Source organism: Anopheles gambiae, chromosome 2 (genome assembly GCF_943734735.2).
Source record: "Anopheles gambiae chromosome 2, idAnoGambNW_F1_1, whole genome shotgun sequence".
Lineage (NCBI taxonomy): Eukaryota > Metazoa > Arthropoda > Insecta > Diptera > Culicidae > Anopheles > Anopheles gambiae.
This window is the reverse complement of record NC_064601.1, coordinates 1,376,716-1,403,262: the sequence shown is the minus strand read 5'-3', so window position 1 is coordinate 1,403,262 and position 26,547 is coordinate 1,376,716. Positions and strand designations below refer to the sequence as shown.

Below are 26,547 nucleotides of genomic sequence, written 5' to 3'. Positions count from 1 at the left end.
TAGGCCGGCAAACAGTTTGTGGCCATTTAGGTGAATACGAAATTGGGGAATCGACAAATCAATTTATTATTCCAGACAGGTCCGTCCCGGTGGCAGGGCGAAGGAAGGAAAATCGGGCAAAATAAATCAAAGCTGCTGCTGTAACAGGGTGTGTTTGTGTGTCCCGGGATGCACCATGAAATAAATATCCACTGACCTGATTAACTTTAACGCGGCGGGTTAACGCGACTTGTTAAATTAGTCGGAAAACATTCTGAAACCGCCTGCCGGAAAGTGGCAAAAGGGGGAAAAAGCGCCACCAATAGCGTTGTCCGTTTTTTTTTCGAACTGCATAATCCACGCTGTAGTATTGCTGCAATCCTTGTTAAGCTTGTAATCACAACGTATCCGGAATGTCAGTTTTAATTGCAAAAATAATCTCCCATCAGTGTGGCCTGAAGCGAGAGCCTGTGCGTAACCGTCCTTCGCAGCCATGCAACCATGTTGGTTAGAAATTACATGCAGTCCGAGCTGGTTCGGTCAATAGTCATCTTTCCGCTTGAATTCCGTAACGGGAATGGCACGATTAAAGGCCGACCAGGCGTCTCTCCATCAATTATGATGCCGCACAGCTGCTGGTGGGTGAATCGGCCCGAGGGGATGTGTTGGAAGACGGGGGCCGGATACGACAGGGGTCTATTTCGAGCGGAATAAACCACCGAATGCTATACACCTGATACGCTCATCAATTCCCCTCCGACTTGTGGCCCCTGTTTGCCTGTTGAACCAGCCACGTGGTAGGTTATGACTGGAGAGTGAGTGCAACCATGCTCTAAATTATACATATCTAATAACGAATAATTGATTCGTATGAAAAATGCACCACTTCCACCCTTGGCATCGTTCACATCACACACTCTTCTCCGCGGTTCATTGAAATTTAGTTACCAATTTCCGCTTCCCATTCCCGGCGCCGTCAAGCCCATGTGCCCAGTGGATGTGTTTGTGTTGGACATGCTGCTAAACATCAGCTCTATAAATAAACGCAACGCCATGGACTAGCTCTGATCGGAACTGACAGTTGCGGTTTATTTATTCGTTCGCCAGCGCCATTCCGCGAGCCAATTTTGGGCACCGTCGAGCCTATGTCGAGCTTTCGCCGCGAGGAAATGTGTGCATGGTATTGTGGTTTCGGGGCAGTTGTTGGTGTGTGTGGTTTGAAACGAAATTAGAATCAATGTTTGGACAGATTATATTACAGTGTGCTAAACAAACTGCACGGGCGGTTCACAGCGATAAAAAAATCGTTTCGCTGACCCTCGTTACATGTGCGGCGAGCATTTATTTGCGTCATTTTTACGGAATGTTTTCAAAACATGCATATTTGTGAGGCCAAATTTGATAAAGGATTGGCTCGCAACAACATAAAAATACGCAAACAAACAAACAAACCTGAACCGTTATCCATTGAGCGCGCGCGCCTGCGTTTGGGGGTTATGGCTAGGCTCGGCCGCGTGGAAAATTTGAAACATCACGACGGCAGCAGACCCCAAGGGCAAGAAGGCGTACATAAATCATGATGCCCATTTTGGCGTAACTGTTTTCCGTTCTCTGCATAACGATGAAGTTCCCGCTCCCGCTCGGAAGGACTAAGGTTCTTAGGCCTGAGGACCCTTTCGAGTGGGGCGGCCGGTTGTACGTCCGCTTGGTGAGGTGCGAAACCTCCGTACCCAAAACGGATGAGTTCCATATTTTAACGATCAGGTCAGACCAAACCTAGCGAGCATTAATATGCCACCGTGTCGGCGTGTCTGGAAAGGCAATAAATTCACCTGAACGCAGGGATGGCTGCTGAAGGAGCACGGTGCGAGGCAAAATTTCACCACCAACATGCCCCATGCACCCGTGTATTCGAACGATAATTTCCTTGTATTTGGCCACTGCTTTGTAGTGGCCCTTCGGTCTCGGGCGGCTGTTTATGGTGTTGGTCAGCTGGCCCCGGTGGTCGATTAATCTTCGATCAACACAAGCCATTTAGAATTGGAACGATGATATATTTGCCCTGGTTTTCTGGGGCCGAGTATCCATTTTCCAGAGAGAGAGAGAGAGAGAGAGAGAGTTGCTTTCACGGGGTGCCAAACATATCAACGCGTCAAGAATAAATCATAACCTTCGGCTTGGGTCGATCTAATTATCGTGTGCATACGACATGAGCTTTCGATTGCGTTTGTTAGGAGTTCATTCTTCGGTTCTACCTGTTAGCGTGCATAACTAAATTACATAAAACTTATGCAAAGTGCAAATAATACGTTATTTATGCTGTTTGCAGTGTTAACGAAGTCACAGCATTGAAATCGAAAGGGTAAGCATCAGACCCGTAAAAATAATCGTTGGGAAATCTGTTACTCTCACATTTCCATCCAAACGGCGTGAAACAACTTCCCAACAATGAAGACTTCACTGCCCACAGACATCCATTCCAAGAACGAGGGCGTACCGAACTTGATTCATTCTCCTTTCCCAGCACACACAAACGTTCAACACATAGACGACTTTTTCTCTCTTTACATTGTGGCAAAACCCCACTTCAAAGGGTCTCGTTGTAATAACTTCTCGCTTTTGGTCGTATCAAAAACTAATTTCATTGTTTGGTTGATTAACTAAGGCGGCTATCCTCCGAGCCGCTTCGCCCGACTTTTCGGCAGTTGGGTGCCTGCTGCCTTCGTGGGGCTTGAGTGTTTCGTGACTTTCGGCAAACAGCCTAATCCAACCTCTTCGGCAAGTAAACATCCATCCGTCCATAGATCCATCCGGCCGGTTTCATTCATTTCTCGCCACGGACCGACTCGGATCTATCCTTTTGCCACTGCAGGAGAAGACGAGGGGATGACAGCAAAGGGAAGGATTGTGGAAAGAATTTTAACACAAACAACATCTCGAAGCCGAGAAGCAAGCTTTTGTAGATTGCAGCATCCACAGAGAGACACGGTTAAAGAGCTTTGCTTAAAGTGTGTTGCCCAACGGTGGAAAAGGCACGCCACGATACGCCGATGGTCAAGGACTGGCTCAAGGAAGTCTCGTGGCTGAGGATGAGCGAACGGTTGGACGTTTAATAATTTCATTACTATTGTTATTATCCGTCCTTATTTTAATCATCGTTTCATTATTGTGCTGTGGTGTCTGGGATACTCGGTCTGTGTTCGATGGGTTTCACTGGTATCACCGCAGGCGGTAAATAGCATTGTGGAGATGAAATAAAAAAGCCGGCACTCCACCGTGGGTGGTTAACTTTTGTTCCACTGGGAATGTCCGGAAACCCGTCCGATTTAGGATCGTGCCGACTTCAGGGGCTCAGAAGCTTCACTTGTGCGCTGGGCAACACAAAAAGGGGTTATGGCGGTGAATCCCGGACCCGGTTACTATTGACTGTAACTGACAGCCCGTCTAGATGCCTGGGGATTGGAATCACGTCCATCGAGTGTATACTTAACGCCACCGTAAGCCACACCTTCATAAGAGCAATCTGCAGACAATGGGCTAGGTGGCAGTGTGTGACTCCACACTGCCCCAAGAGCACTTTATTTCGAGCCATGCCGAGCGAAAGCCCGGAGAAAGACGAGCTGACTGTGGATGATGTCTTTCGCTTGTTGGTTGTTGTGATAATCACAGAAACATTACTCGGCATACACGTTTGAACGCTCTTTTCCTTGCCTTCAGGAGGGGACAAACGTTGTTATTCTAGCGGCAACTGTTTGACATTTACACAAGCACCTGTATGAAAATTTAATAACCAGCATTCATAATCCCAAAAGGTTTTCATCTGACCGGTTGACATTAAACGAAAAAAAAAGAAAAAGAAAGCAAAATCAAATTACCCTTCTAACCCTAAACCGTATATATAGCTCACAGTAACCGAGCAAAAAAAAAACCCTTCACGTGCGGTATTAAATGTATATATAAAACGAGGCTGGGTATTTCTGGGTCGAAGGTTACACCATAATGGCAAATACGAGGCAATGAAAAAAGCGGGACCCCAACATCGTTTTCACTAAAGGGAAAAAGGCTACCTTTGCCCACTGACCGCTTCATTTTCCATGACCTATCGTCATTGGTACGGGCCCCTCTGCATCCTGGATGAAGCTCAGTCCCACGTAGGCGTTTAGGGGTTTCGCCAAAGTTTCTGATCCACGTTTTTGGATCACTCGCGCTCGACACAAATACGGGTTTTTTTACGCTTTCGCTCGAATATCTTAATCAAATAATTCTCCGGAATCCTTGAATGTTGATGAGGGCTGGTCGAGATAACAACAACAACAACAAAGAAGAAAAAAGTGCTCCCGCCGCAACACCAGGTGTACCGGCCTCACAGTAGATGCTGACGGGAAGGAAGAAGATCATTAATAACAAAAACCGGGCAGAGCAGAGAAAAAACGAACCGAATTCCTTTCACCAGTTCTCACGACATGGCTTCTTTCTTTGGGCACGGAGTTTTTTTTCGGGGGGCAGGGAAACGCAAGCAATACCTTCAATTTCCGGACCGTCCACCGTCAACATTTGGTGGTGGACTCGAAAAACGGACACCTTTTTCGATGGATCCACATGCAGCGCACTCATGACCCTGCGTTCGTGGGGAAATTGACCGTTCGGCGAGACTGGCGGCACTGGCGGCGCTTATCTAAACATTCCCAGGCAGGCAAATGTTCACCCGGCACTGACCAACAAGCGCCGAGTTCCGAGCATGGCCGATGATCGTCATCATTCAGGTTTGGTTTGCTCTAAAATGGATGATGTGTGTTTTCATCGGACCGTGTTGTTGATTCGTTCCGGCTTTGTGTATGTGTGTGTGTTCTAAAAAAGAATGCTTTACCGTGAAATATCTGATAATTTCGTTTCGGAGCTACAAGAGGTCCGAGGCTTGATCTCCGACCTTTGTTATTGTTATTCTTCAACGTGCTGTTCGACAGGCGCGGTATTTTTGGGGCGCAGGACTACAGGCCCGGTCAGACCAGTACGTGTGATTGCTGCTGACCGGAACGCGAAGCGGGGTGCAATTCGTTTGCTCGTGTGTATGTGCATTGTTTTTAGTTGCCGTAAAATTGGAAGCGTTGCCATATTTATTCGGTTCGCTGGCCGGTTGGTGCAATCGATTCGCAAGTGCCCTGCGAGTGCCGCTGACAGGCACGGGAACTGATGAGTTCGACAGCGGCGTCCAGGGTCGGAGTGATGGTACCGGGCAACAGGCACAGGCAGCGGCAACGTTTGCCCGTGGCATGAAGTTTTCATTTCACCGTTGTTCCGGCGCACGAATGTTTGTCAAATAAAAGCAAAAGGCGAAGCACGGCCCAGTGCAAAACCCGGTGGACGCTCATTGTGTTCCTGACAGGATATGAAGCAGGCCGCTTCCCGTACCAGTTGTTGCACAAAGCGTAGAGTGTTGGTGTACATACATAGGGAAAGCATTTTTTTGTTTTTTTTTTCTCGTCTATATCCTTTGCTTTGGTATTTTTAATGTTTGGCTACAGTTATTCATCGTTGCAGAGCAGAATTGTTCAGCATTCTTATTGCAAACGACTGGAACGATCTTTTGGTTGTTGGTCGATTTCCGGAATTTGGGCTGCAGCGCTTTATGGACGTTGTTGAACGTTGATTTCTGAGGCACAAACAAAAAAAATCATCAAACGGAAAGTAATTTACTGATGGGGTTGGGAACTAATAAAGTGAGGCGTTGTGTGTATACGCGAACGTACGATGAAAGCACAAGAATTAGCTTGCTTTCTTATCGAGGGGATAGGAAATTGTGAAAATGAATTCTGTTTAAAAGCATCTGATTGAAGCACACCACTTCCACCACCTCTACCATCCCTGTGGCGATGCTGCGATAAGCAGTTTACGAGCAGTTTAAGAAAACGATAAAATGAAACTAATAATCCTGTGACAAACTGTGGGACTGCTGTGTTGGGTTGGGGCGGCCCTTACCGTAAAGCATTCTTTTTAATGTCCCATCCCTAATTTCGGTCTGTTTGTGTTTTCCTCACCGGCAACAGTAGTAGTAGCAGCAGCAGCAGCAGGAACAACATAAGCAGCGTCTTGAACGTTTCAAAAGCCATCGAGTTTAAACCGTTAAGCCGAATGGTCTCTTAAGCCCCCGAGCAATAAATCAGTTTTTTCTCTCCGTTTAGCTCCCGGGGCCCGGACAACCTTCGCATAAAGGCGGCCAGAGAAGACGGCCAGATCTGCCATCTTTCAAAGCCATTTCTTCGCCGGTTTTTTTTGCTCTCTCGCACAGGCTTTTGCTGCTGGGCTTTGTCAATTTTTCGCATTTTCTAAAACCAGCAGCAACAGCAGCGCAAACGGTACGGTAAACAGTTGGGAAGAGTGAAACTGAAATCCTTTCCACGCTGCCGAGCATCATCGACAGTTTGGTGGATGAGTTGGAGTTTAGAACGAAGAATGGCGAATGGAAGGTAAAACAAGACGTACACGTATTTTGGTTTACTCGCCTCGAAACACTGTTCGGTTTGAAGCTATTTGCAACAGTTTCACAACTCCCCCGGGAAAGCTACAACATGAGCAACGGAAGAAGCAAACATGCTGTCTTTTACTCCATTCTGTGACAATGGAAGCGATTCCGTCTTTTGGAGCTTTCAGCCCTTTCCAACCAATTCGAATGCCTTTCAGCTTCTGTCAACGTTTCGTTGCGGTGCGGTGGTTGCCATATATACAATCTACTGGATACACTCGAGCACTTGCTCGAATCATTTTGAGAGACTTTAAGGTCTCATACTCTTCATTTCCCTTACTCGACAAGGGCTTCCGTGTTCCGTCTGCTGGATGTATCGAACAATGCTGGAATCGAAACATTTGCTTGCCGGCCCGGGGTGAGCCAACCGAGTTTTGATTTTAGTTTTGCTGCTCCCGGTTGCCCTCGGGAAATAATTTCATTTTTCACCTCCCCATACCCGTGAGTGTGCACGATGAAAGAACCAAAGTGGAGATCTGGGACTGATCGACCCAGAAGTGATGACCCAAATTTTGCCAGAATTTCACTTCAAATTCCCCTGCGGAAGTCGATCAAATCGAGGTGGAGAAATAAAAGCGCAACCTAAGCAAACTGACGGGGAAAAAAGCTAAAATGCGAAAGTCGCCCAATGAGGCGACGGGAATTGGGCAAGAAAAAACAACTTCAAATAAAAACTATCTCACATCAGGACGGTTTGAAATGAAAGCTTGAGTAGAGTTGGGTCACGCTGATTGTTTGGTAACCAGCAAGGCAAATTTTAGCGTCCCAGCACTATACCCTGTGACCGCAGAGAAGGAAATGTGATTGTATTGGATAAAAAATGGAATTGCTTGGAGGGATGTGGGAGCTTTTTTTAGTCGCTGTGCGATGTTTGCCGGACAGAAAAAGACATTGGTATACAAAAACGTTTGTCCAATAGACGTTTCTGACTGAAAAGACTTCAGTAAATGAAAGGATCCAAATCTGAAAATGAGATTTTATCGGCAGCAACTAGCAAAACCAACTAATCTTGGAATAAATGTTTTATATAGTTTGGTCAATGAGATACCTCAGAAAATTCATTTCCTTGTATTTCATTGAAATAATTACATTTCCCAATTTAATTTGAACACAACAACCAAACCAATATCTGTTATGTTTGAATGAGTTCTATTCAGGTGTAAATAACTAATGAAAATCATTGAAATGTATTTCAGGGTAAGCTTTCCACTGGAACGTCATACTCATCCCGGACTAGAATAGGACCCCTTCTCGGCACCGTCGGCAGACCGCTGGCGTCGACTGTGCAGCTCGATAGCCTCCTCGAGTGTGTTGGGCAGCGTGACGCCGGTCGTTTCGGGAAACTCCAGTATCAAAATGCCCGACAGGACGGCCACCGAGCCGAACAGCACCATCGGCAGCGGTGCCCAGAGGGTCTGAAGCAGCGGCATCTGGGGGGCCAGCATGGACCCGAACCGGCCCACCATCGAGCAGAATGAGATGAAGCTCTGGCGCAGGTTGGTGGGGAAGATTTCCGCCGTGTAGATGTAGAGCGTGGAGAAGGACAGCGAGATAGCCATTTTGCTCATTAAAAACAGGCTCACATTCAGCCAGGTGATGTCTGAAATCGGAAACCGTTCGATGAGTGGTGCGCGAATAGACTCGGCACGGGACTGGGGACTGGGGATGTGTTTGTTGGGATGAGACGGACGGGATGAGCATTTCAACGCCCTCTGCCTACCTTTGAGAGCTGTCAGCGCCAGCAGGCAGAACAGGCCGGACAGTAGCAGCGAGCCGCATTGCGTTTTCCGGCGGCCGAATCGATTCAGTATGAAATTGATAGCCAACGATGGGGGTATCTCGGCCAGCGTGATGAAGATAAAATTACTGTACTTGTCCCCGGCCAGCGTGACCGAGTTGAGTGTGAGCCCGTAGTACACCATGGCGTTGGTGAACCAGCAGAAGGCACAGTTGGCGATCCGCAGCAGCAATCGCCGGTGCTGGCAGGTTTCGCCGACCAGCTGGAGAAAGGTTTTGCGCTTCCCACCGTCAGCCGCCTGCTCGGCCTCGAGCTTGGCCCGCTGCTGCAGGTAAAACTCGTCCAGCGTGCTGTTGGGCAGTGGAGGACGGCCGTTCGCTTTGGCCACCCGTTGCAGGATGTTTACCACATCCGATTGCCGATCCTTGGTGAGCAGCCATCGGACGCTTTCGACCGTGGTGTAAAGCAGCGGAATCGACAGTACGCCCGGCACGAACAGCACGATCGAAAGCGTCCGCCAGTCGCGGAACGTCATCGCCAGCAATCCGAGCACGGCTTCGGCCAGCGCATACGCGACCAGTATCACGCTCTTCACAATGACACGCAACCTCGGCTCGACGAGCTCGAGGCTGAGGATGAACGCGGTCGTGTAGCTGGTGGAGCCAAACATTGCCTCGACAAACTCGAGCGTGATGAAGGCACCGTAGCTGGCGGCAAAGGAGCGTATGATCGCGAGTACCGCTCCGACCCCAACGCACAGCAGCAGCGTCCAGCGGCGCCCGAATCGATCGGAAATGATGCCCGACATGGCGAGCGACACAAACTGGCCGATGCTGTGCACGGTGCCGACGAGCGTTACCTTCCAGAGGTTCCCTTCGCACGTTAGATTGAACTGGAATGAAATTGCAAACAAAAAACACGTATCAGTTCATCTGATAGTTATGGAGAGTCAATTGGTATCTGCGCGTATTTCCTCACGTCGTTCACGATAGTCCTTTCGGTGGGATCGGCGTACACGAACTCTGAGCACCGTTCGATGGCACTTTGATTGAACCGAGCAGCATCGCACACGAAATCCTCACTTGCCGGTATCACGTGATAGCGGTCACATTTCGCGGGCAGCTCTGGCTTCCCGTGAAACGGCACCGCGTCCCGTAGCCAGTCCGGCGTGTACAGCGCCGTAGTGGATGCATTTTCACACGCAGGAACGTGGCAGCTGTGAAGAATTGAAGGTTGTAGCGGAGTTACGGATGCTGCCTGTACGACCCTTGAAAGTGCCCCCATTTCTTACCGATAGTGCAAGTCGCCGGCGGTAAAGACGTAGCAAAGGTTCGAAAAAGCGGTAAAGATGACGGGTAGCAGCAGCAGCGTGCACTGCCACAGCTGAAACGGTCCGAAGTGACCCACTTCCTCGAGCAAATCGTCCAGCTCGACGCGGTCCGGCGCCGATGCCGGTGACTTTGACATCGTGCGCGGCTACTGCTCGGCTCACGGCACAGGCTAGAACTAATCGGACAATCGGGCGCACCAGATACGCAGCCGCCAACACAAAACTAGCCGAGAAACACCTGATAAATCTTCGCCCGATGTCGTACGATGTACGCGCGGTCACGCAGACATCCAAGACGGCTCGCGGCCGCATGGTTTACTATTCCGCGTGTCGTTGACTTATCAGCTGTTGTTGTTGTTATGATCGTGTCAATGCGCCGACGCACAACAACACACCACGCTGATGCTGATCGCCGTCAACCTTCACCAACACTCGCACACACAAACATGGCACGCACATGTGTGCAGCTGCTTCCGCTTAGCTATCGAAAACGCGCTCGTGGATGGATGGTCTCTGTAAGCCTGGTGAGAATACCTTGTAGAAGGAAGGTATTCCCTCTAACGCGTCGACACAATGTTGAGCGAGACAAATGCTGGGCGGTGTCGCTCGGTAGATAAGTTTATCTGCGGCACAGTCAACACCCCATTCAGACGGTCGGCAACCGCGAGATGTCTGACCTTCTGGCATGACTTGCAGGAAGCGAGCAAAGAGAAGACACGCGTCCGATACGGCCTGGGCGTAATGCTATCAGACCTTTTTGTGGAAGGCGACTAAAACTGTCCAATATCGAGCTGATTCTATTTTATGAATATGATTGCAAGGTTTGATTAACATCGCTCTGCTTGTGGATTGCTCAAGTGCTCGTGTACGTGTAGCGCATGCGAGCTCAACCGAGCCGCACTTGACGAAGCCAGTTGTTGGAATGTTCAATAAACAAACGGCGAGCTCGTAAAAGCAACGCGCTCGACTGCGTATCGAGCGGAAAAGGCCTCCGATCTGATGAAGTGTTGGTCACCTTCTCCACAGCCATTTTATGACCTTCTTCAGAAATGGAAAGGACGCTATCCGGTCTGGCGTACGTAATACTTCCCATCGCAGGAGAAAAACGGCGTCTGGTGGGGATGCTTTTTTTCTTCTTCTTACTGCTTCCTATCGGCTAAAACCATCGAACTAACCTTTGACCACAAGAAATAAATCATTCTACCTTCTCCCCAAAGCGGCGGTGGAGCCTATCGTACCGGAAAAGCCCGGAGCGCATTTAGAATCACATCGGTCCTTTGGGTCTTCCGCTGCCCCCCGTTGGCCCCCTCCCCGACACAAGCTCTCCTTTCCCACTTCCAAACAGAGGAATTCGCACGGGAACGTTTCCAAACTCTCCGAACGGTCTTGTCATGTAGCGAAAGGGGAAGAAATCGAATGGAAAGATTCCCCGGTTCTTCCTCTGCTTTCGTTCATTTCGGCCTATGGACAAGCGAGATGAGAGGCATTCCGTTTTTTCTGCTCTCTGGTCTTCTTTCCGCTGGACGTTGAGGTTTCTTTCAACGCCGGCTTTCGGTGACATTAGGTAAACCAGGCACGATTTTCCACTTTTCCGTCACATACGACCACACACACACACACACATCCCGTTGTTGGACGCCGAACGCCTGAAGCTCACCGTCTATCTGGCCGGTCCGATGGTGACATTTCATGTTTTTCGTCCGAACGTTTTCGGAACCACCGGCCCACGGAACAATTCGTCCAGCGGACTCAGATGTCAGATAAATTCGCCACCATTTGACACATCGACATAGGCACAACCACCCACCCTCGCTGGGCAATGGACATTTGAGGGCGGGTTCGGACTGGGCTCTCTTCAAATAGAAGTGTGAATTTATGTCCCGCAAAGTGACGCGTTTTTTCGGGCAAGTCACCATGGATCGATTGTTTAGCCGGCGGCTTCACGATCTTGGGCAATTGTCTGTTTGAAGGGCACTCACGGTTGGCCTTCGAAGCCGGCTGCTAGTAACATTAAGTGTCCTTACACCTGTACGAAAGGAAAGCATTTCGCGTTTTTTTGTTCGCCCATTTTGCCCAAACTCACCTCAACGGACGTTGTGTGGAGTGCACACGTGCAGGCACTTAATCGAATTGTTCAATAACTTCACGCCACCGGCATGACATTTCATGCGCATCGAGAGCACAATTTAAACAAAACTCCGTTCGCATTACGGTCCTTCCCAGACGGTGGTCGCGGCTCCATTAAAAAATAAACGAGCTGGCACCCGTTCCACCCGTTGCGTGAAGAGGCAGCGACGACGAGCAATTATTGAAGCGCAGATCGCGCAACTGGAACGTGGTGAAACAGTTGGATAATGGGTTTCTTTATGGCTTGTTGAATTTGTCCCCGATTCGCAATCGGAATCGAAGAAGCCAGGCATCCATTCGCTGACTGCTTGCCCCGCTGTTGGCACGCGGGCACGGGAAAACTGTGGAAAACAACAACCTGTGGAAATGTCACAACAACCGTGTTTCTGCGGCCGGGACGCTTGCCGGGACAAAATTACTTTCTCGGTGTGTGTTTCTTTATTGAGAAACATGCCATGCTATTTCCATTTCTTTTATATTTTCATTTATTTGCTTTGCTGTACAATCTCCTCCAGCTCCCTTTCGGTTACAAAGTCCTCGGTTGCCTGATGGCCTGTGCTGGGTGGGCCGCCACCAGAACCTTGTCACGATCGAAGTGTAAAATAATCATTATGCAAATGCAGCCGGAGAGAAGAAACACGAAAACACACACACAAACGCGCGTCTGATTACAAGCGTCCTTGCCGGAATGAAGCCGGAACGCTGCCGCTGTACCCGGTACCCGGGAACGACAACGAATCGCTGATTTCATGATCCATCTATACTCAAACGATGTGTTTTCTTGTAGACGCTCGATCGATCGACAGGCAGCGCGTCCTTCGCGATGTTTGCCGAGCAGCGGCGCAGGGGCTGGGGTCGGGGTGCGAATCGTTTGCCGCTCGTCATTTGCCGCTCGTCCATATTGGTTCGTTTAGCGAAACACTTTGCTCGAACACAACATTGTTGCTTGGCCAGCGCCAGCTCTTGCTCGAGGGGTGGCGACGCCAATGCAGCCAGTAAATATTATTATTCGCCTCGTCTGTTTATTTTTTGCGCCATTCCGCCATTCGTGCGCTGAAAATGAGCGTTTGCCAAGCGATGTTTCTTGAGTGACAAGACCCCGCACCTTGTCGAGGAAAGCGTGTTTTTTTACATCCTCCACACCCTTGCCGTAGCATGCCTGGATGGGTGTGCTTTCAATTGATGAAGGTTGGAGGGAAAAGTTCCACGCCCGAAAGCAAGTCGTCGTCGCCGGGAAATATCGGGCGTTTCCTCGACTGGCTCGTGTGACGAAGTACGAATATAAATAAAACCATTTCCCAGGACTGTGCGTGTGAATAATTGTTGCAAAGCGGGGCCGACATAATCACGATAAAACGAAAAGGTGAAGTGGCTTACCTTCTGGGAAAGCGACAAAGACAAACACCAGGTCCCTTTTTTCCGGAGGGACGGTATAAAATTTCACCAGATGACGTCGCTACGCCGGTGCGGGGCGGTCGGATTCGGGACCAAGGGGCCACGTGCGGCAGGAAGATTTGAGGTAAAACTTTGCAAAACCCCTGACCCACAACCCCCACACCCCTGGCCAGGCGTTTTTGGGGCCCTTTTGGACGGGTGAATGTGTGATTGTGGCGTGGCTACCCTCACCACACGGCGCAGATTCCGGCGGTTGTGTCGGGAGGGCAAGAATTGCGCAAGGATTGGGCTGGCTGCGGTTTGGGTATTTCTCGCGGGAGAAAAAGTTGTTGTTAGAAGAGCATTATCTCGTTACAATTTCGGCGCATGTTTCTTCGGCACTGGCGGGACGGAAACTTTTCCATCCCATCCCACCCCACAAAAGGGTATGTCGTTTTGGATTTACGAACCTGGGCTGAACTTGAGAAGTGGCCCCGGGACCGTTTTCGCAACAGTCATGGCTATATTTAATTTACATGGCGGCGTTTTTCATACAATGTTACATGCTCCCGTGCTGGGCGCGCTACACACAATTACCATTTTCTGTCGGTGTGTAAATTACAAACGAACGTCACATGAGGCGCGTTATGTTATCCTGACGCTCCCTCCGTTTGATGCGCAGAAACTAGCATGGGACACGCTCATTAACACGAATGGATGTCAATTAACGCAATACTTTGCGCATCCTCCCTTTTTTTCATTTCAACCCGGGTGGTGGTGGGGAGACATTAATTGAGGTGATTTTATTACAGCTGGAAACAGTGTGCACAAAGTTCACAAAGACAAAGGGAGAGGGAGAGAGAGAGAGAGTGAGAGCGTTTTTAATTCGCGCCATGTGCAGTACACAAATTAGGACTCATTAAAAACACACACACACACGGCGCAGCCGTACGCACCGACACACTTTGGACTTTGGTTTTGGCAAAGAGAGACGGCTGCCAATCAAGTTGATGTAACCCAGTTATCATTATTTGTGTGTGCGACATGATGTAAAACAATCAAAATATTTTGAGCTTTTGTGTCATTGCCGGTGGCGCGCAAAACTTAATGGTGGCATGGATTTTTGCGCATTATTTTACGCCAGAAGCACACGCTCCACAAAACTGCGCGAACAAATGCGGAGTAATTAACACGAGCAGAAGAAAGTGTTCGGGTTTTGTTTTCGGTCGTGCAAAAAGAAAAAAGCAGACTCGTTGTTGTTCGTTCCGGTCTGATTTGTGCCATTTTCTTTCTCCTTTGATTGTAACGAATGGCGAGGCGAGGTTTGGGTTTCTTGGGTCTTTACAAAAATAGACAACCATTTCGCTATCAGCGGCGATCTTGATGCTGCTGCTGCTGCTGCTGTTGCGAAAAAAAGCAAACTTCAACAACAAAGGGACACAATCCCTTTTCTACTGTTTCGGACATGGTGTTTCTTCCGCGAAACAAACAGTTTACTTTCTCTTCGGTTGCACATTGCGTCCTTCGCGCGGTGCTGATTGTCTTGCTCGGTTCGTTTGCAGGATCTCCGCTTCCAGCTGAATTAATTTGAATTCTACGATTAATTATCATCGTCATGCTATACCTCTGGCCCGTGTTCTGGAAATTGTTCGATACTTGCTTTGTGTTTGTGCGCGTCCTTTCCCGACCGATGCTCGGTTCGCCTTTGTTGTTTAGTGCTTTCGTCCCCGTCCCCGTCCTGGACGCTCCATTTACGTCGCGCATTTTTTGAGTTATGTTTCACTGTTGGGACAACCGTCCGCTGGCGTAAGTTCACACAAAGACATAATTTTTCATTTATGAAGCTTGATGGATGAAGCTGTAGCATGGGCCAAAGAAACCTTTCTCTCCCCCTCTCCAGCTCCCTTTATGCCGAGTGCAACAAAGCAAATCCAACTTTATTTATAAAAGCTTCATTCGTAAAAGGGACGGTTCCATTTTTCATTCGAAATGGAAAGTTTTTGATCAATAATGTGACTGCTGCTGAATATTCTTTTTTTTTTACGTGCTTGTGTGTGCCTGTTCCTTCATTACACTGATGCATAATTGGAAGCTGATGATGGCTGTGAGAATTTTTCAAAACTCCAACCAACACAACGAACGAAAGTATCCTTCTTTCCGTTTCTGGTTGATATTACTTCCTTGAGCGATTTATTTCATTCCATAACTCTTCCGCGCTTCCGGGCGACTACTGTGCAGCAGTAAAATCTGTCAACGAAACACAAGTCAGTCAAATCGGGAGCGCTTTCTCGTGCGGATTTCTCCCATCAAACCCCCCCACTGGCGGTGGCCATAAAACCCGGATAGGGCCATTCGCTGGGGGCGTTGAAGGGCGGCCCGAAAAACGCCGCCCCGAAAACGTCACCGCAGCAGCTCACTATAAATAACGAGAATAAACATACAAGCGAAGCATATTTATGGCGTGTGTATAATTTTATTATTCAATGATTTATTTAATGGACCCCCGGCTTCCGGCAGTGTCTGCGATGGCTGCTTCTTATCAGCAAGGAAGGTCTTTCGGGTAGTAAGTCGCCGGTTTTATTGTTTAAATCCATTTCCTGCCATTTGCTGCCTGCTGGTGCTGGCGTCTGGGGCAAGGAAAGGGAGTTTACGGGCGATCCGATGGAGCACTGCGAGCAGCTCCGGATCAATCCGATCCCGTTAGGTAAGGTGCAAAAAGCTACCACTCAGGACTGGCAGAAATATCACACACATGGACAAAGCATGTTGTACAGCTACTTTCCTGTGAGAGGATATTTTAATTTGCATCAATTTGCCATTCGTAAAGGTAATTTAAATCGTACGCATGTTTGCTACACTGTAACCATGCAAATATTTACACATTTCGGTTACAGTTCCGTCAGGCCTGTCGGGGACGATGCCCAACCATCGGCTCACGAACGTGTGTGACGTGGGACTTGGCCGCACAAAGTCAAATAATCACAAATACCATAAAAATCCATCCCCTGCGACACCCGAGCACACAAATGGGAAATGTCATTAACGCAGAATGGCGGGAAGCTAATTTCAAACACGAAACCCACCGGACTCACTAATGAGTGATCGCAATCAAACGCTGTTACCGGGTTTGGGTAGTGCGGACAAATTTGGGTTTGCGAGGAACAAATTTGCCATCGAAGCCAATCTCTTTCATGTTTTTGCTAGAGATTCGTGCCGACGTCCGGCCACCCAGCCTCCCGCAGCGAAACGCTAATCAACTGCACACGCGAACGCAGTCGGTGGAAGGAATGCGCTGCTCACAGCTCGTCGCCCCACACCGACCCCGTCCAATTAAAGCCAATAAGCCAGCACTCGGTATCGTATCGTGGCTGCCCCGGGGGCAGGATGTGCCAAGTATCAATTGCACCGGTGCACTTGGGTTGGGTGGGCGCGGGCAGTGGGCGACGTCGAATGAATTTTCAAAATTTGCGTTAATGATAATGATGAGCCAAATCAAGAGCAGTGGAGCAGTTGCGTTTACCGCGTGTGGCAGGGGAGATGACGTACCGATGACAATAATTGTTGGCGCTTATTGTTTTGCGTGAAAATTGCGTTTAGAAACCAAACTTCACACTGCCCTTTGCAGTACACACGGGAAGGGGAGCGGTGGTGGTGCACAAATATTGCCACATGTTTTTACCTCCAATGGGGATGCCACACGCGAACGAGCACAGATCGAGCGGTTAATAGCAAACGCACTAAACAAATCCGCCAAAGATCCTGCCTGATTTGGTTGGCTTTATGAGTGGGGGGTAGGTCTTAATGATTGGGCCTTTTCATGCCCAGTTCGGCTTTGTTTTTTTAGTTGCGAGCACTGAAATTGGCCAACATCAAACACACACACGCACACCCACTGTCAGCACACTACTAATTTGAGCATTCAGTGCAGATCCCGATCATTATCATATTTTGTGCATTTTAGCTCGGCTTCAGCTAGGACAATGTATGATTTTTAACTAATAAACTCAATAATTATTTCATGCCTTTTGGGCGTCAATTAATGGTGTTGGTTTGTTTTGGGGCGAGCAGTTCCTGGAAAGGAGATGCTATAATACCGATTTTATTGTGCGTGTGAAGCGTTGGAGGCGTGTGAAGTGTGTTTGAAACTCAATCAGTAATTAGAGGTTGTAGGTTGGGAAAATTAATCAATTTTCATAAAAGCTCCGAAAGGCGGTTACGGGTAACGGAGTGATGAATTAGGTGCAATGCGTATGGAACTTGATAGAGATTTACACGGAGGTGGTTGGTTTTGAGTTTGATGATTAGTATTGATTACTGGTTGCTGGGAAATATAACGAGTATTCATTGAATACTGTGAAATTTAGAAAGCATATGAACAGGACTTTTGATAGAATAATAATTTAGTTTTCTATATACACTGCAGTAAGTAAGATTTGTGTTCTGTATCCTATTACATTAGGGCGGGGCACATCAAAAACAAGTTTTACACGATACGGTTGCATTTGATGAGAGCGTTCCGGCAAAGCGCGACACAAAATGAAACAAAATGCAAACAACAGTTTCCAGACTAGCGCAATATGTTCCCATTACTGCAGGCGAGCGCTTGTCGTTTCGGAACAACTAGCCCAGCCATAGTGAGAGAGAGAGAGAGAGAGAGAGAGAGAGAGAGAGAGAGAAAGAGAGAGGGAGAAAGTGCGATGGAAAAAGAGCGAAAGAGAGCCAGTGTAGGGATTTTGTTCGCCCGAGTGTGCACAAATATTGAACGAGGACTTTGGACCGACGCTTCTGTAACCTTTTTTTACCACTTTACCTCCCTAAAGCGACGAGGGGACGAACTTTTACCAACGTTTGCTTTAAGTCGCGCTGAAACAAAGTCAAACACGTCAACTGGGGATTTTACGGTAGCGTTGAGTCTGCGTCGAATGGATATACGCGGCGGGATAGAGGGAAAAGGGCATAAAAACACACACATAGACACTTCTTGGAAAATGACTGAAGCTCTCAGCAGGAAGCAGGAAACTTTCCTACCGGAAGCTGATTCTGGAGCGGACCAACAGACACAGGGAGCGCTGTAAAATGTAGGAAAAACGATCAATGCGCTTTCTGCGGGTGACTTACCGGGTGTATCGTATGGCGGCTGGAGTGAAAATTTGAGAAAACATCCAACCGACCGAACGTTTGCTTCTGCATAGGTAAGCATTCTAGGATGCATGCTTGCGGTATGCCCTGTGCAAAGAAAGAACCCAAGAAAAAATGGGAATTTTCGGAAGGTGTATACTGGCGCCATGGGAGGAAAAAAGCATCAAAATCCCGTGTTGTTGAACGGCAGGGCTTTGCACTAAGTAAGTCATTACACATTTCCGCCGGGGCTCGAGGATCCTTAGAGCTGCTGTTCTGTTGGTTTTTAAACAGTATCACGGCGTGCATGGTACTATGCTCCTGTTCTGGTGGAACCGTGTCTTCCAGAAATCTCAACCGCTCCCAGTTTGTTTTGGTCCGTTGCTTACCGCCACGTGGCCTTTCCGCCACGTGTAGCCTCGACATGAAATGAAATATTCATAATTAAAAAGGGTTCTCACATCGTTCCCGGGGCTTGCAAGCGAATGAATGTTAGGCTGGAGCTGCTTGGTCTTGGTCTTCGGCAGTCGTCCTCGTACGGCCCTTCGGGAACAGGCCATCGCTGGTGCAAAACATGCATGCAAAGATGTGAAGTGTCAGATTCGCTGTAACGCGTCACTCCTTTAGCCTCGGGACTTCCCCTCGGAAAGATCAAAAGCCCTCATTTAATCACTTGTAATGTTTCATGTCTAACGAGAATCCTCGCCACACTGCTAGTTGCCCCACAGTTCTCGCTACGGTTGTGGCAGGCGGGAGGCTCGGAAACCCCGGAAACGTGAGGGTGCTTTGTCGTGGTAAGCACACACTAACCCTACCTGGATACGATAATGAGCCGTTGACGGACAGAGATAGGCCCCGTTGAGCGACCGAGTGACGTTGGGACGTGCTTGACCGAATAAGCTGCCGTTTGATCAGCACAGCCGGGCGTCCTGGAAGTTCCTCATTCAACACATCACCCTGCGGGCTGGGGCTTGTGTAAATGTGCTCTAGAAAAGCTCCTTAAAGTTGGTCGAACAATGAAAAATACAGGTGCCTAGTAATGAACAAAGTTTCGTTATTTGTTAAATTGAAAACACTAGCCGTACGAATCGCCGTTCCGGATGACTCGAGAGAGCGTTCAGGGTCTCACTATTTATGAGTACTTTAATCGATTTCGTGGAAATCTCTGTGGACAGTCCCTATAACAGCTCGTTATAGTAATGTTTGTAACTAGGATTTGTTTCACAAAAGGCATGAATCGTTTCGTTTCGTTCCGAGAATTGACTCATTTCCAACGACTCAAAGTGTAAGTGATACCCAACAAGTTCTTAATTTCACATCAGCACTCTGTGGAGGTAGAGAGAGAGAAAGCAGGTTGCGGCGACGATGGGCCAGTTCCCGGGAGCAAGACTGAACACACGATCTGATTGACAAATTCCTCTTACTTCACGTACGGATTCCTCGGTACGGCCCCCCCACCATTCGCTTTCCACTCGGATGAACGTTACGCGACAGTTCCGAAAGCTCTAATAAGGTCCAGTTGCGTAGTGTGCGGTATGTTGGAAAATCCTTTTCGAATACACCACACCGAATGGGACGAGGGACGATTTTCTCACGAAGCTGTGCTCCTTACTACGTAAAAGCACATCCGCCTGTGCCGTGGGGCTTCGCTTCCGGACAAACCCAAGCGATGGTAACCAAGTGGAATGCTTCCCATACGGGACGTCGGCTGGTGCGGTTCATTACAAAGACGAACCACCGTAATCCTTCCCCCTTGCTCCATCTACGCAAAACCCTTTCATGTGCCCGCCCTTGTCTTCGGTGGCGTTGATTGAAACTCATCAATGTGACCTTCGTCATGGTTGTGATGGAATGCGATGAATTCGTCACTAGAAACAGAGAGTGCATGTGTGTGTGAGTGTGTGTGTACTTCATCTCGACGCTGGACCAAAATTCGTGTGGATAAATTGCCACCACAATGGAGCGCGTTAATGCGGGTGAATCTGGTGGGTGTGTGGGGTGGACAGTGCGTTTTACTTGCGTTAGCCGTTCGTCCATGAAAGAGGTGTTTAAATGAGAAATATTGGTGCTTCGGGACGGTACAAAGCTTTTATTATTGCCTAACCCTTTCGAGGATTGGTTTGCAATCTAAGGAGCTACGGTTGTCGGGGCTTCCCAAGGGTGGTCTGCGAGAGGTATGAGCGTATGATTCATTACTGCCATTGCCTGTAAACGATCCAGGGAGTGGTCGTTCGAACCGGCCGGCTTATAAAAACTAAATTAATTTTCGCTTGACTTAAGATGCTTCTGGGTGTTGCCAAGGCAGTACCATCCGGGCTCGAACGTCCTTCGGTACACCGAGTTTGTAAAGCGATTTAGTGGTTGGGCGTGAAAAGGAATTTTACCGAACACTTGGATGAGTCGTCCCGCTGGCGATGGTCTAGCACCCCGTTGGCAATGGGCGTTTCCCGATTAACTAACAACTTCTCGAAAGCTTGCCGGCAAGATTACAGCCGACACTTTTCGGCTCACTGCCTGCGTCTTTGTTTATGGCGCAAAAGCAAACTCGTTCGCCTTACCTTCACATCTTTCGCTGGAAATGTGTACCGGGCGGGAGAAGTGCATGTACCTGTGATTCATCCGAACGCAGGATTGATTTTCCCAGAACGGGCCAACGGTTCGTATCGAGACGAACACTCGCCCGGATAATCTGTCGTAAAATTAATTAATTATATAAACTGTTTTAATTTAGCATCGACCATGGTTCAAATTGTATCACCGCTTCTCGAACCAAACGCAAGGCAAACGGACCCGTTTTTGCGTTTCGGGCAGGAGTTTCGTTTCTACCTAAACCGACTGCATCTCGAAGGACCGTTAACAAAATCCTTAATTGGAATTATAAATCAACAATCAACACTGGGAAAAGGATGGTGTTGGAAAAATTCCCTGGAAATCAACCCCGGTGAGAGGATTGGGCACTGAAGCCGAGGCGAAGAGCTATTCGATGGAAGCGTACCGAATTCCAGGTAAAGGTGTGCATCGGTAAAGTGAGATACTGTGAGCTTAAGGCGTTGGCCCGAGACGGGCCAAGATTTATTCTGATCATTTTGATTAATTGAATACCAGCCCGTGGGCTTAAAATGAGTAGCAATCGTGTAAAAACAAGCGTGCCTCGCACGCCGCTCTTCCTTACCGGAGTTTGCTAAGTAAGTAAGTAAGTAAAGAAGCGCAAAAAGTCTACAACGCCGAATGGTATTTGTTGGAAGACTGCTACAGTACGCAGGAAGCATCGGTTGGGCAATTTTCCACGAATCATTACAAAATCAAAGCTGCAGATGTGCGTGTTTTCATTCGAAAAGCATCCTCAGCTTAGCTCAGGAGACAAGAACTTCTAGGAATGAAAATCACGCCGAAATGAAGGCAGGAAAATATCGCTTAAAGTGAGATGATGTTTTGATAAATGGTCTGCGTAGCCGGTGTTGGGTGTCTTGAATAATCCTTTTCCTTGCCGCAAGCTTACCTCCATCTCCGATGCAAGATACTCGTGTGCTGTTTGATCCATAAAGTTGACCGGTCACGATCGTCCTGCCCGAAAATAGTTCCCCTTGAGTGCATCTGTTTCATGATCTGTTGGTGCTGATAGGGCCTGATTCTGACGCAAGAGCCAGCCTGCCAGCGTCCATTCAAATTCAATCAAGTGAAACTAATTTTAACCGCCCTCATTATCAGACAAAGCGGCTCGATCTAATCTTTATCGTGCGTTTTTCCTGGCCCTATCCGGTGTGGAATGAATTACTTAGCCGGTAATACCAACTCTGCTCGCTCGTGCCTGGCCCCGGCGGTCTGCGGAGGACAGTCATCTGCCTAATAGCATTCAAATGACCTGTTTTCCTTCCCCACGAAAGGATTAGGATGTGGTTGGAATGATACACGCTGCCAAACTACTGAGATAGAGCGAAGAGCGCAGAGTGCAGGGAAAAAAGGAAAAGCATCAGACCAATCAGAGGCAAGCACTGCTGGAATTACTCGAGTATGGAAACACAAAAACAATTACGAGTGAGGCAGGAGGGCAAAAAAATACATATTCCAACTGGAATATCTCTTCTGGCATGAAGGGTTGGCCCTAATCCAGAGAAGCAAAGGCATAACGTCCCCCCCCCCCCCTGGACACGGTTGGCGGCCATCTGCGTCCCGTGACAATCTGTAGCCCCGCGTCTGGCACGGCTGATGAAAGATAAGCGTCTCAAGATGAAGGCGAGAAATTTGACGTCAGCTCGCACCAGGGCACTCGATTTGCACCGGTGCGCCAGTCCACCAGTCAACTAGCATCTTTCTGGACCGGATCATAATAATAAAAATAATCGTAATAGTTTCATTAGTTTAAATCCCATAAAGCCCCAGCATCTGCTGGATTTAGTAAAGAGCTGCTCGGTGGACGGAAACCACATCGCCTTTGTCTGAGTGCGTCAACTTTTGCATCAGCTCAGTTTGTTGCTTTTGAGATTCATTGACAAAAGCAGTTTTTTCCCCATCATTTTCGCCTTTACTGCAATCTAACCATCTGCTGTTGGAAGGGTAAAGAACAGGCCATTCTTCAACTCACTTCCCTTTCGCAGGCTTCTTTCAATTTGCTGGCCTTACTGGTGGAGACGTGTAGGTCAGCTGGAAATGGTTTCCATCGTCACCAACTTTTCGCCTACCATTCTTGCCGAATTACGGATTCCAATATATTCCGGATTATGAGACGAACTTGGGCCGCAGGCTCAAAGCCAGCTGTCGAAATGGGATGGACGCTACCGGGAAGCGTGGTCCCAACCAAACTCTCATCAGCAGTATCGGAACGGCGCGGCACGGTGCAAGCTGTTGTGCGAAAGGTGCCGAAAAGAAGCGATGAAAAGAATTCGTGAAAATTACGAACCGGAACACCGGGGTGCCGGAACAAAGTTCCGAGGCAGTTTGCACCATTGCACGTCATGCAACACTGCAGCGTGGTGCTGGTTGGCTGGTGTGACGCGAAGGTTATGCCGAGGACACCGTCACCAAGCGTTAAAAACTTCCCACAGCCGAAGTGGCGCACGGCAGCTGGACGAGCCACAAATCAGTCCGCCTGTGGACAATCACGGACACGGGCGGGGAAGACATCTCTGAAAGGTGGAAAATGTCAAAACAAAGAGAAAACCCTCGCTGGGAATTCCGTGAAAAAGGCCAGCAATGAACGGAAACTATGCATCTTTGCCTCCGAATGCCTCTTCGCTTATCCCTTGTGGCATTTGCGTACCTTTGCTGCGAGGAGTGTGTGAGTGTTTTCTTCCGAGTTTTTTTGTTGCTCTCACGTCCAGTTCATCGTTTCATATTTTAAGATGACTGTCGACATCTGGTGCGGTTATTTTCTATATAATTTAAAAGTTTTGCGAAATTGCCTCCACTCCACGAGCGGTGCAGGAAGCAAATCGGCGCCTTCCTCTGGGACGCGCTGGTTTTACGCTTCCTTCTGTTTGGTGGTCGACCATAGGCGCCAGACGGTTGGAATAAATCTCGCTACAAAGCATCGGGCCATCTGGAAAATTTTACATTATTCCTATGCATATTGAGAAGATTTCACCAGATTTCTTCCTGGTTTAGGCATTTGTACTCAGTTCACTCACAAAGCAGAAACCTTTTTTTTTATATCATCATCATTCTTCCCTTAGTAGGTTAAGCATGCTAGAAATAAAGAATAACGATGGTAGAAACAGTATTGCGACATAGAATGCGAACGAAAAGCTTGGTGGTGTATATAATGGAAAAGATGCAAATAGATTCAAGAGATATTTGGAATTTTCTGAGTCACTTAAATAAAATATTTGTACAATATTGTCTGTCTGTTTTAAATGATCGTCTTCCATATTTGCACAGTATCTAGATAATTTACACATATTGTCTAAAACAAGTTTACTCTGCTGTTAACCCACTCGCACCTTTAGATTCCAAAGGTGGAGACGACTCGATTGCTACCTATAAATTATGCATTAAACGTCCTAGAAATCAATTCAGCTGCAGATGGAAGTGATATGCATTGGTGACAGGTAGTTTGGTAGATGAAAGTTTCGTTTGATTTGTCAGTCGTTCAATATCATTCCAATTCAATGAAGACTGGAATTATAAACATTTTAGATTAAAAAGTTACTTTTTTGTTTCATTAGGTAGTGTGATTTGGTGGTATTAATAATTTATTTTGTATCTGTAATGTGTAATTACTAGCTTTCACTCGATTACCAATTGGATCAAATCAAATCAGTCTAAAAATTAGACAAACCTGAATGCTCAAAACATCCGTTGATACGGTCGGAATTTCACTCCTAATGTAGGAGAGCTGCCAGAGAAAATGTATCTTTCTGTGAGAAAATCGATGGTACGACACAGAAACACAACAAAAGTGAACAAGAAGTACGTGTGAATATGAGAACCGGTTGAGGAAATTGTTGTTTCAAGTACTGTTTGTCACACACGCTGCTCGGGCAATATCAGGCAACCCTTGTGACATCCTGAAATTTCTTCTCAAACTCGCTCTCGCTCACTCTCAATACGTCTTGTCCACACACCTTCGCACATTGGTATGTATTTTCTTGAGGAAAACGCACCACAGATAGGTCGCTCGAGATGCTGTCACCCGAACCGGGCGAGCATGACTGCTCGAGAGGATCGATGAGTTTAGCAAATAATGATGTTATGCGAAAGTGGCAAAGTTTCCGTGCGTTTTTGTTTCAAACTTCATCTCGTTGCCGTTTATTGGCATGCGTCTCACTGGGCGGGTGCGGAGGGGAAAAGCGAAGAAAGAAACACTGTCGGCAGGCCTAGCTTGTTGGCTGGTGTTGGTTAGGCGCTCATGAATTTTACATGACGCTGTAGCTTTCAAATATTGAGGTTTCGGGTGCGTTTTGTGGTTTGCTAGTGAATTATTCCGGCGCTCCTGCAGAGACGGAGCCGCAATTGCGTTGGCACTCGTACAAATTTATCCATTCGGATACTGGGTCTCCCGGTGACACGGTAGGAAATTGCTGTCAGCTGATGATATTCACTCGAAGTTTGCACACATAAATTGCGAGCTCACATCCTCCCCCCGGGCGATACATATAAATAAAAAGTCACACACCTGCATGTTTTCTCAGCACAAATATATTACCCAGAATAAGTGTTTGTCACGATTGCAGCCGGCACGAATGCTAACGGGGCGGGTGATGAGTAGTGCGAGGGAAGTGGCGAATGTTTCGGTAGGCCAGAGCATAGCATCCATTGCGCTCTGGGAAATAATATGTTTGACTGCATTATCGATGAGAATATCGTTTGATTTTCTTTGTTCTGTGGGACTGTTCCCAATGTGTGATGAAATATTGATGAACTTAGGAGCTAGGCAAGCACGATGCCAAATCTAGATGGCTTTCGTTGGAATTGAAATCAAAATTTGCTCAACTGTATCCTAAAAGAATAACATTTCCTATCCCACGACCTCATGCTGCATGAGAGGTACATTAGAAAATCTCACAAGCATTAGTTCATAAACGTGAAGCATTTCATGTTCCACGTGTAAGCTTATTTATAGCTCCCGGTAGCACATTACAGATAGTGCCTCTATTCTTGCCCCGCTTCTCTAGAGGTCCTTTTCTTCACAGAATTCACTACGAGTGGCGAAAAGTCCTGGCGAAAAGAGCGTCCTGCTAGCAAGTGTTCCCGAAACCTCTTCCGTACGATGCACTGGCAGGGCTTCGCGAGGGGAAGATTAATAGTCGCATCAGACGCAAATTATGTTAGCTGCTTTGGGAACCCGACACGGCTGTGGTAACGCAGCACGGTCTGTCATCTGGAGCGGAGTGTGCTCGAGCGCCACCCCTTTACTTGTCGCTGTCAGAACACGTGCTTTGGCCAGTTTATTGTGAGCCTCTCGTGGAGCAAATCTAGGTTATCGGGTCAAGTAACGGGCGAATGAAAAATTACGCTTTATGCCCCTTTGATGGAAACGTTTGACAGATTAAGAACCTCTGAGGTAGTGCTTCACTAAAGCGCTGAGTCTGGCAACTTTAAGAATGTTGCAGAAATGTTTCGAACAAGACAACCGTTTCTGGGAACAATTTATTTTATCATTATCAAGACTGTGATTCCGATTCACGAGCTGCTTGCGGAAGAATTTGCTCCTTTCGAAGAATGGCAAACATATTTACAAAGTTTACCGGGAAACAGTATCGCCACCCAAAACCCCCGGCTTGAAAAGGAGCTTCAGCCACAATAATGCCCATTGTTGTGCTCCCGCAGGACCGGTAGTTGGCAATTTTTCACGTATTGAGCAAGTTTGCCCAAACGATTGCTGATTGGATTACGTTTGCCGCTTGTCGATTTATGATGACTGAT

General features: G+C 47.8%; 2 protein-coding genes across 7 annotated transcripts in view; one reads left to right on the top strand and one right to left on the bottom strand.

The window, feature by feature from the left end:
* Nucleotides 1-26,547, top strand: part of LOC1281967 (uncharacterized) — a 131,007-nt gene that overhangs the window by 17,979 nt on the left and 86,481 nt on the right. The window lies entirely within an intron of this gene.
* Nucleotides 7,628-9,826, bottom strand: LOC1281966 (organic cation transporter protein). Its single transcript, XM_321954.5, has 4 exons — nt 9,529-9,826; nt 9,216-9,453; nt 8,220-9,129; nt 7,628-8,099 (listed from the first exon to the last, which is right to left on the bottom strand). The coding sequence occupies exons 1-4, from the start codon at nt 9,702-9,704 to the stop codon at nt 7,723-7,725; spliced, it is 1,701 nt and encodes a 566-aa protein (XP_321954.4). The 5' UTR covers nt 9,705-9,826; the 3' UTR covers nt 7,628-7,722.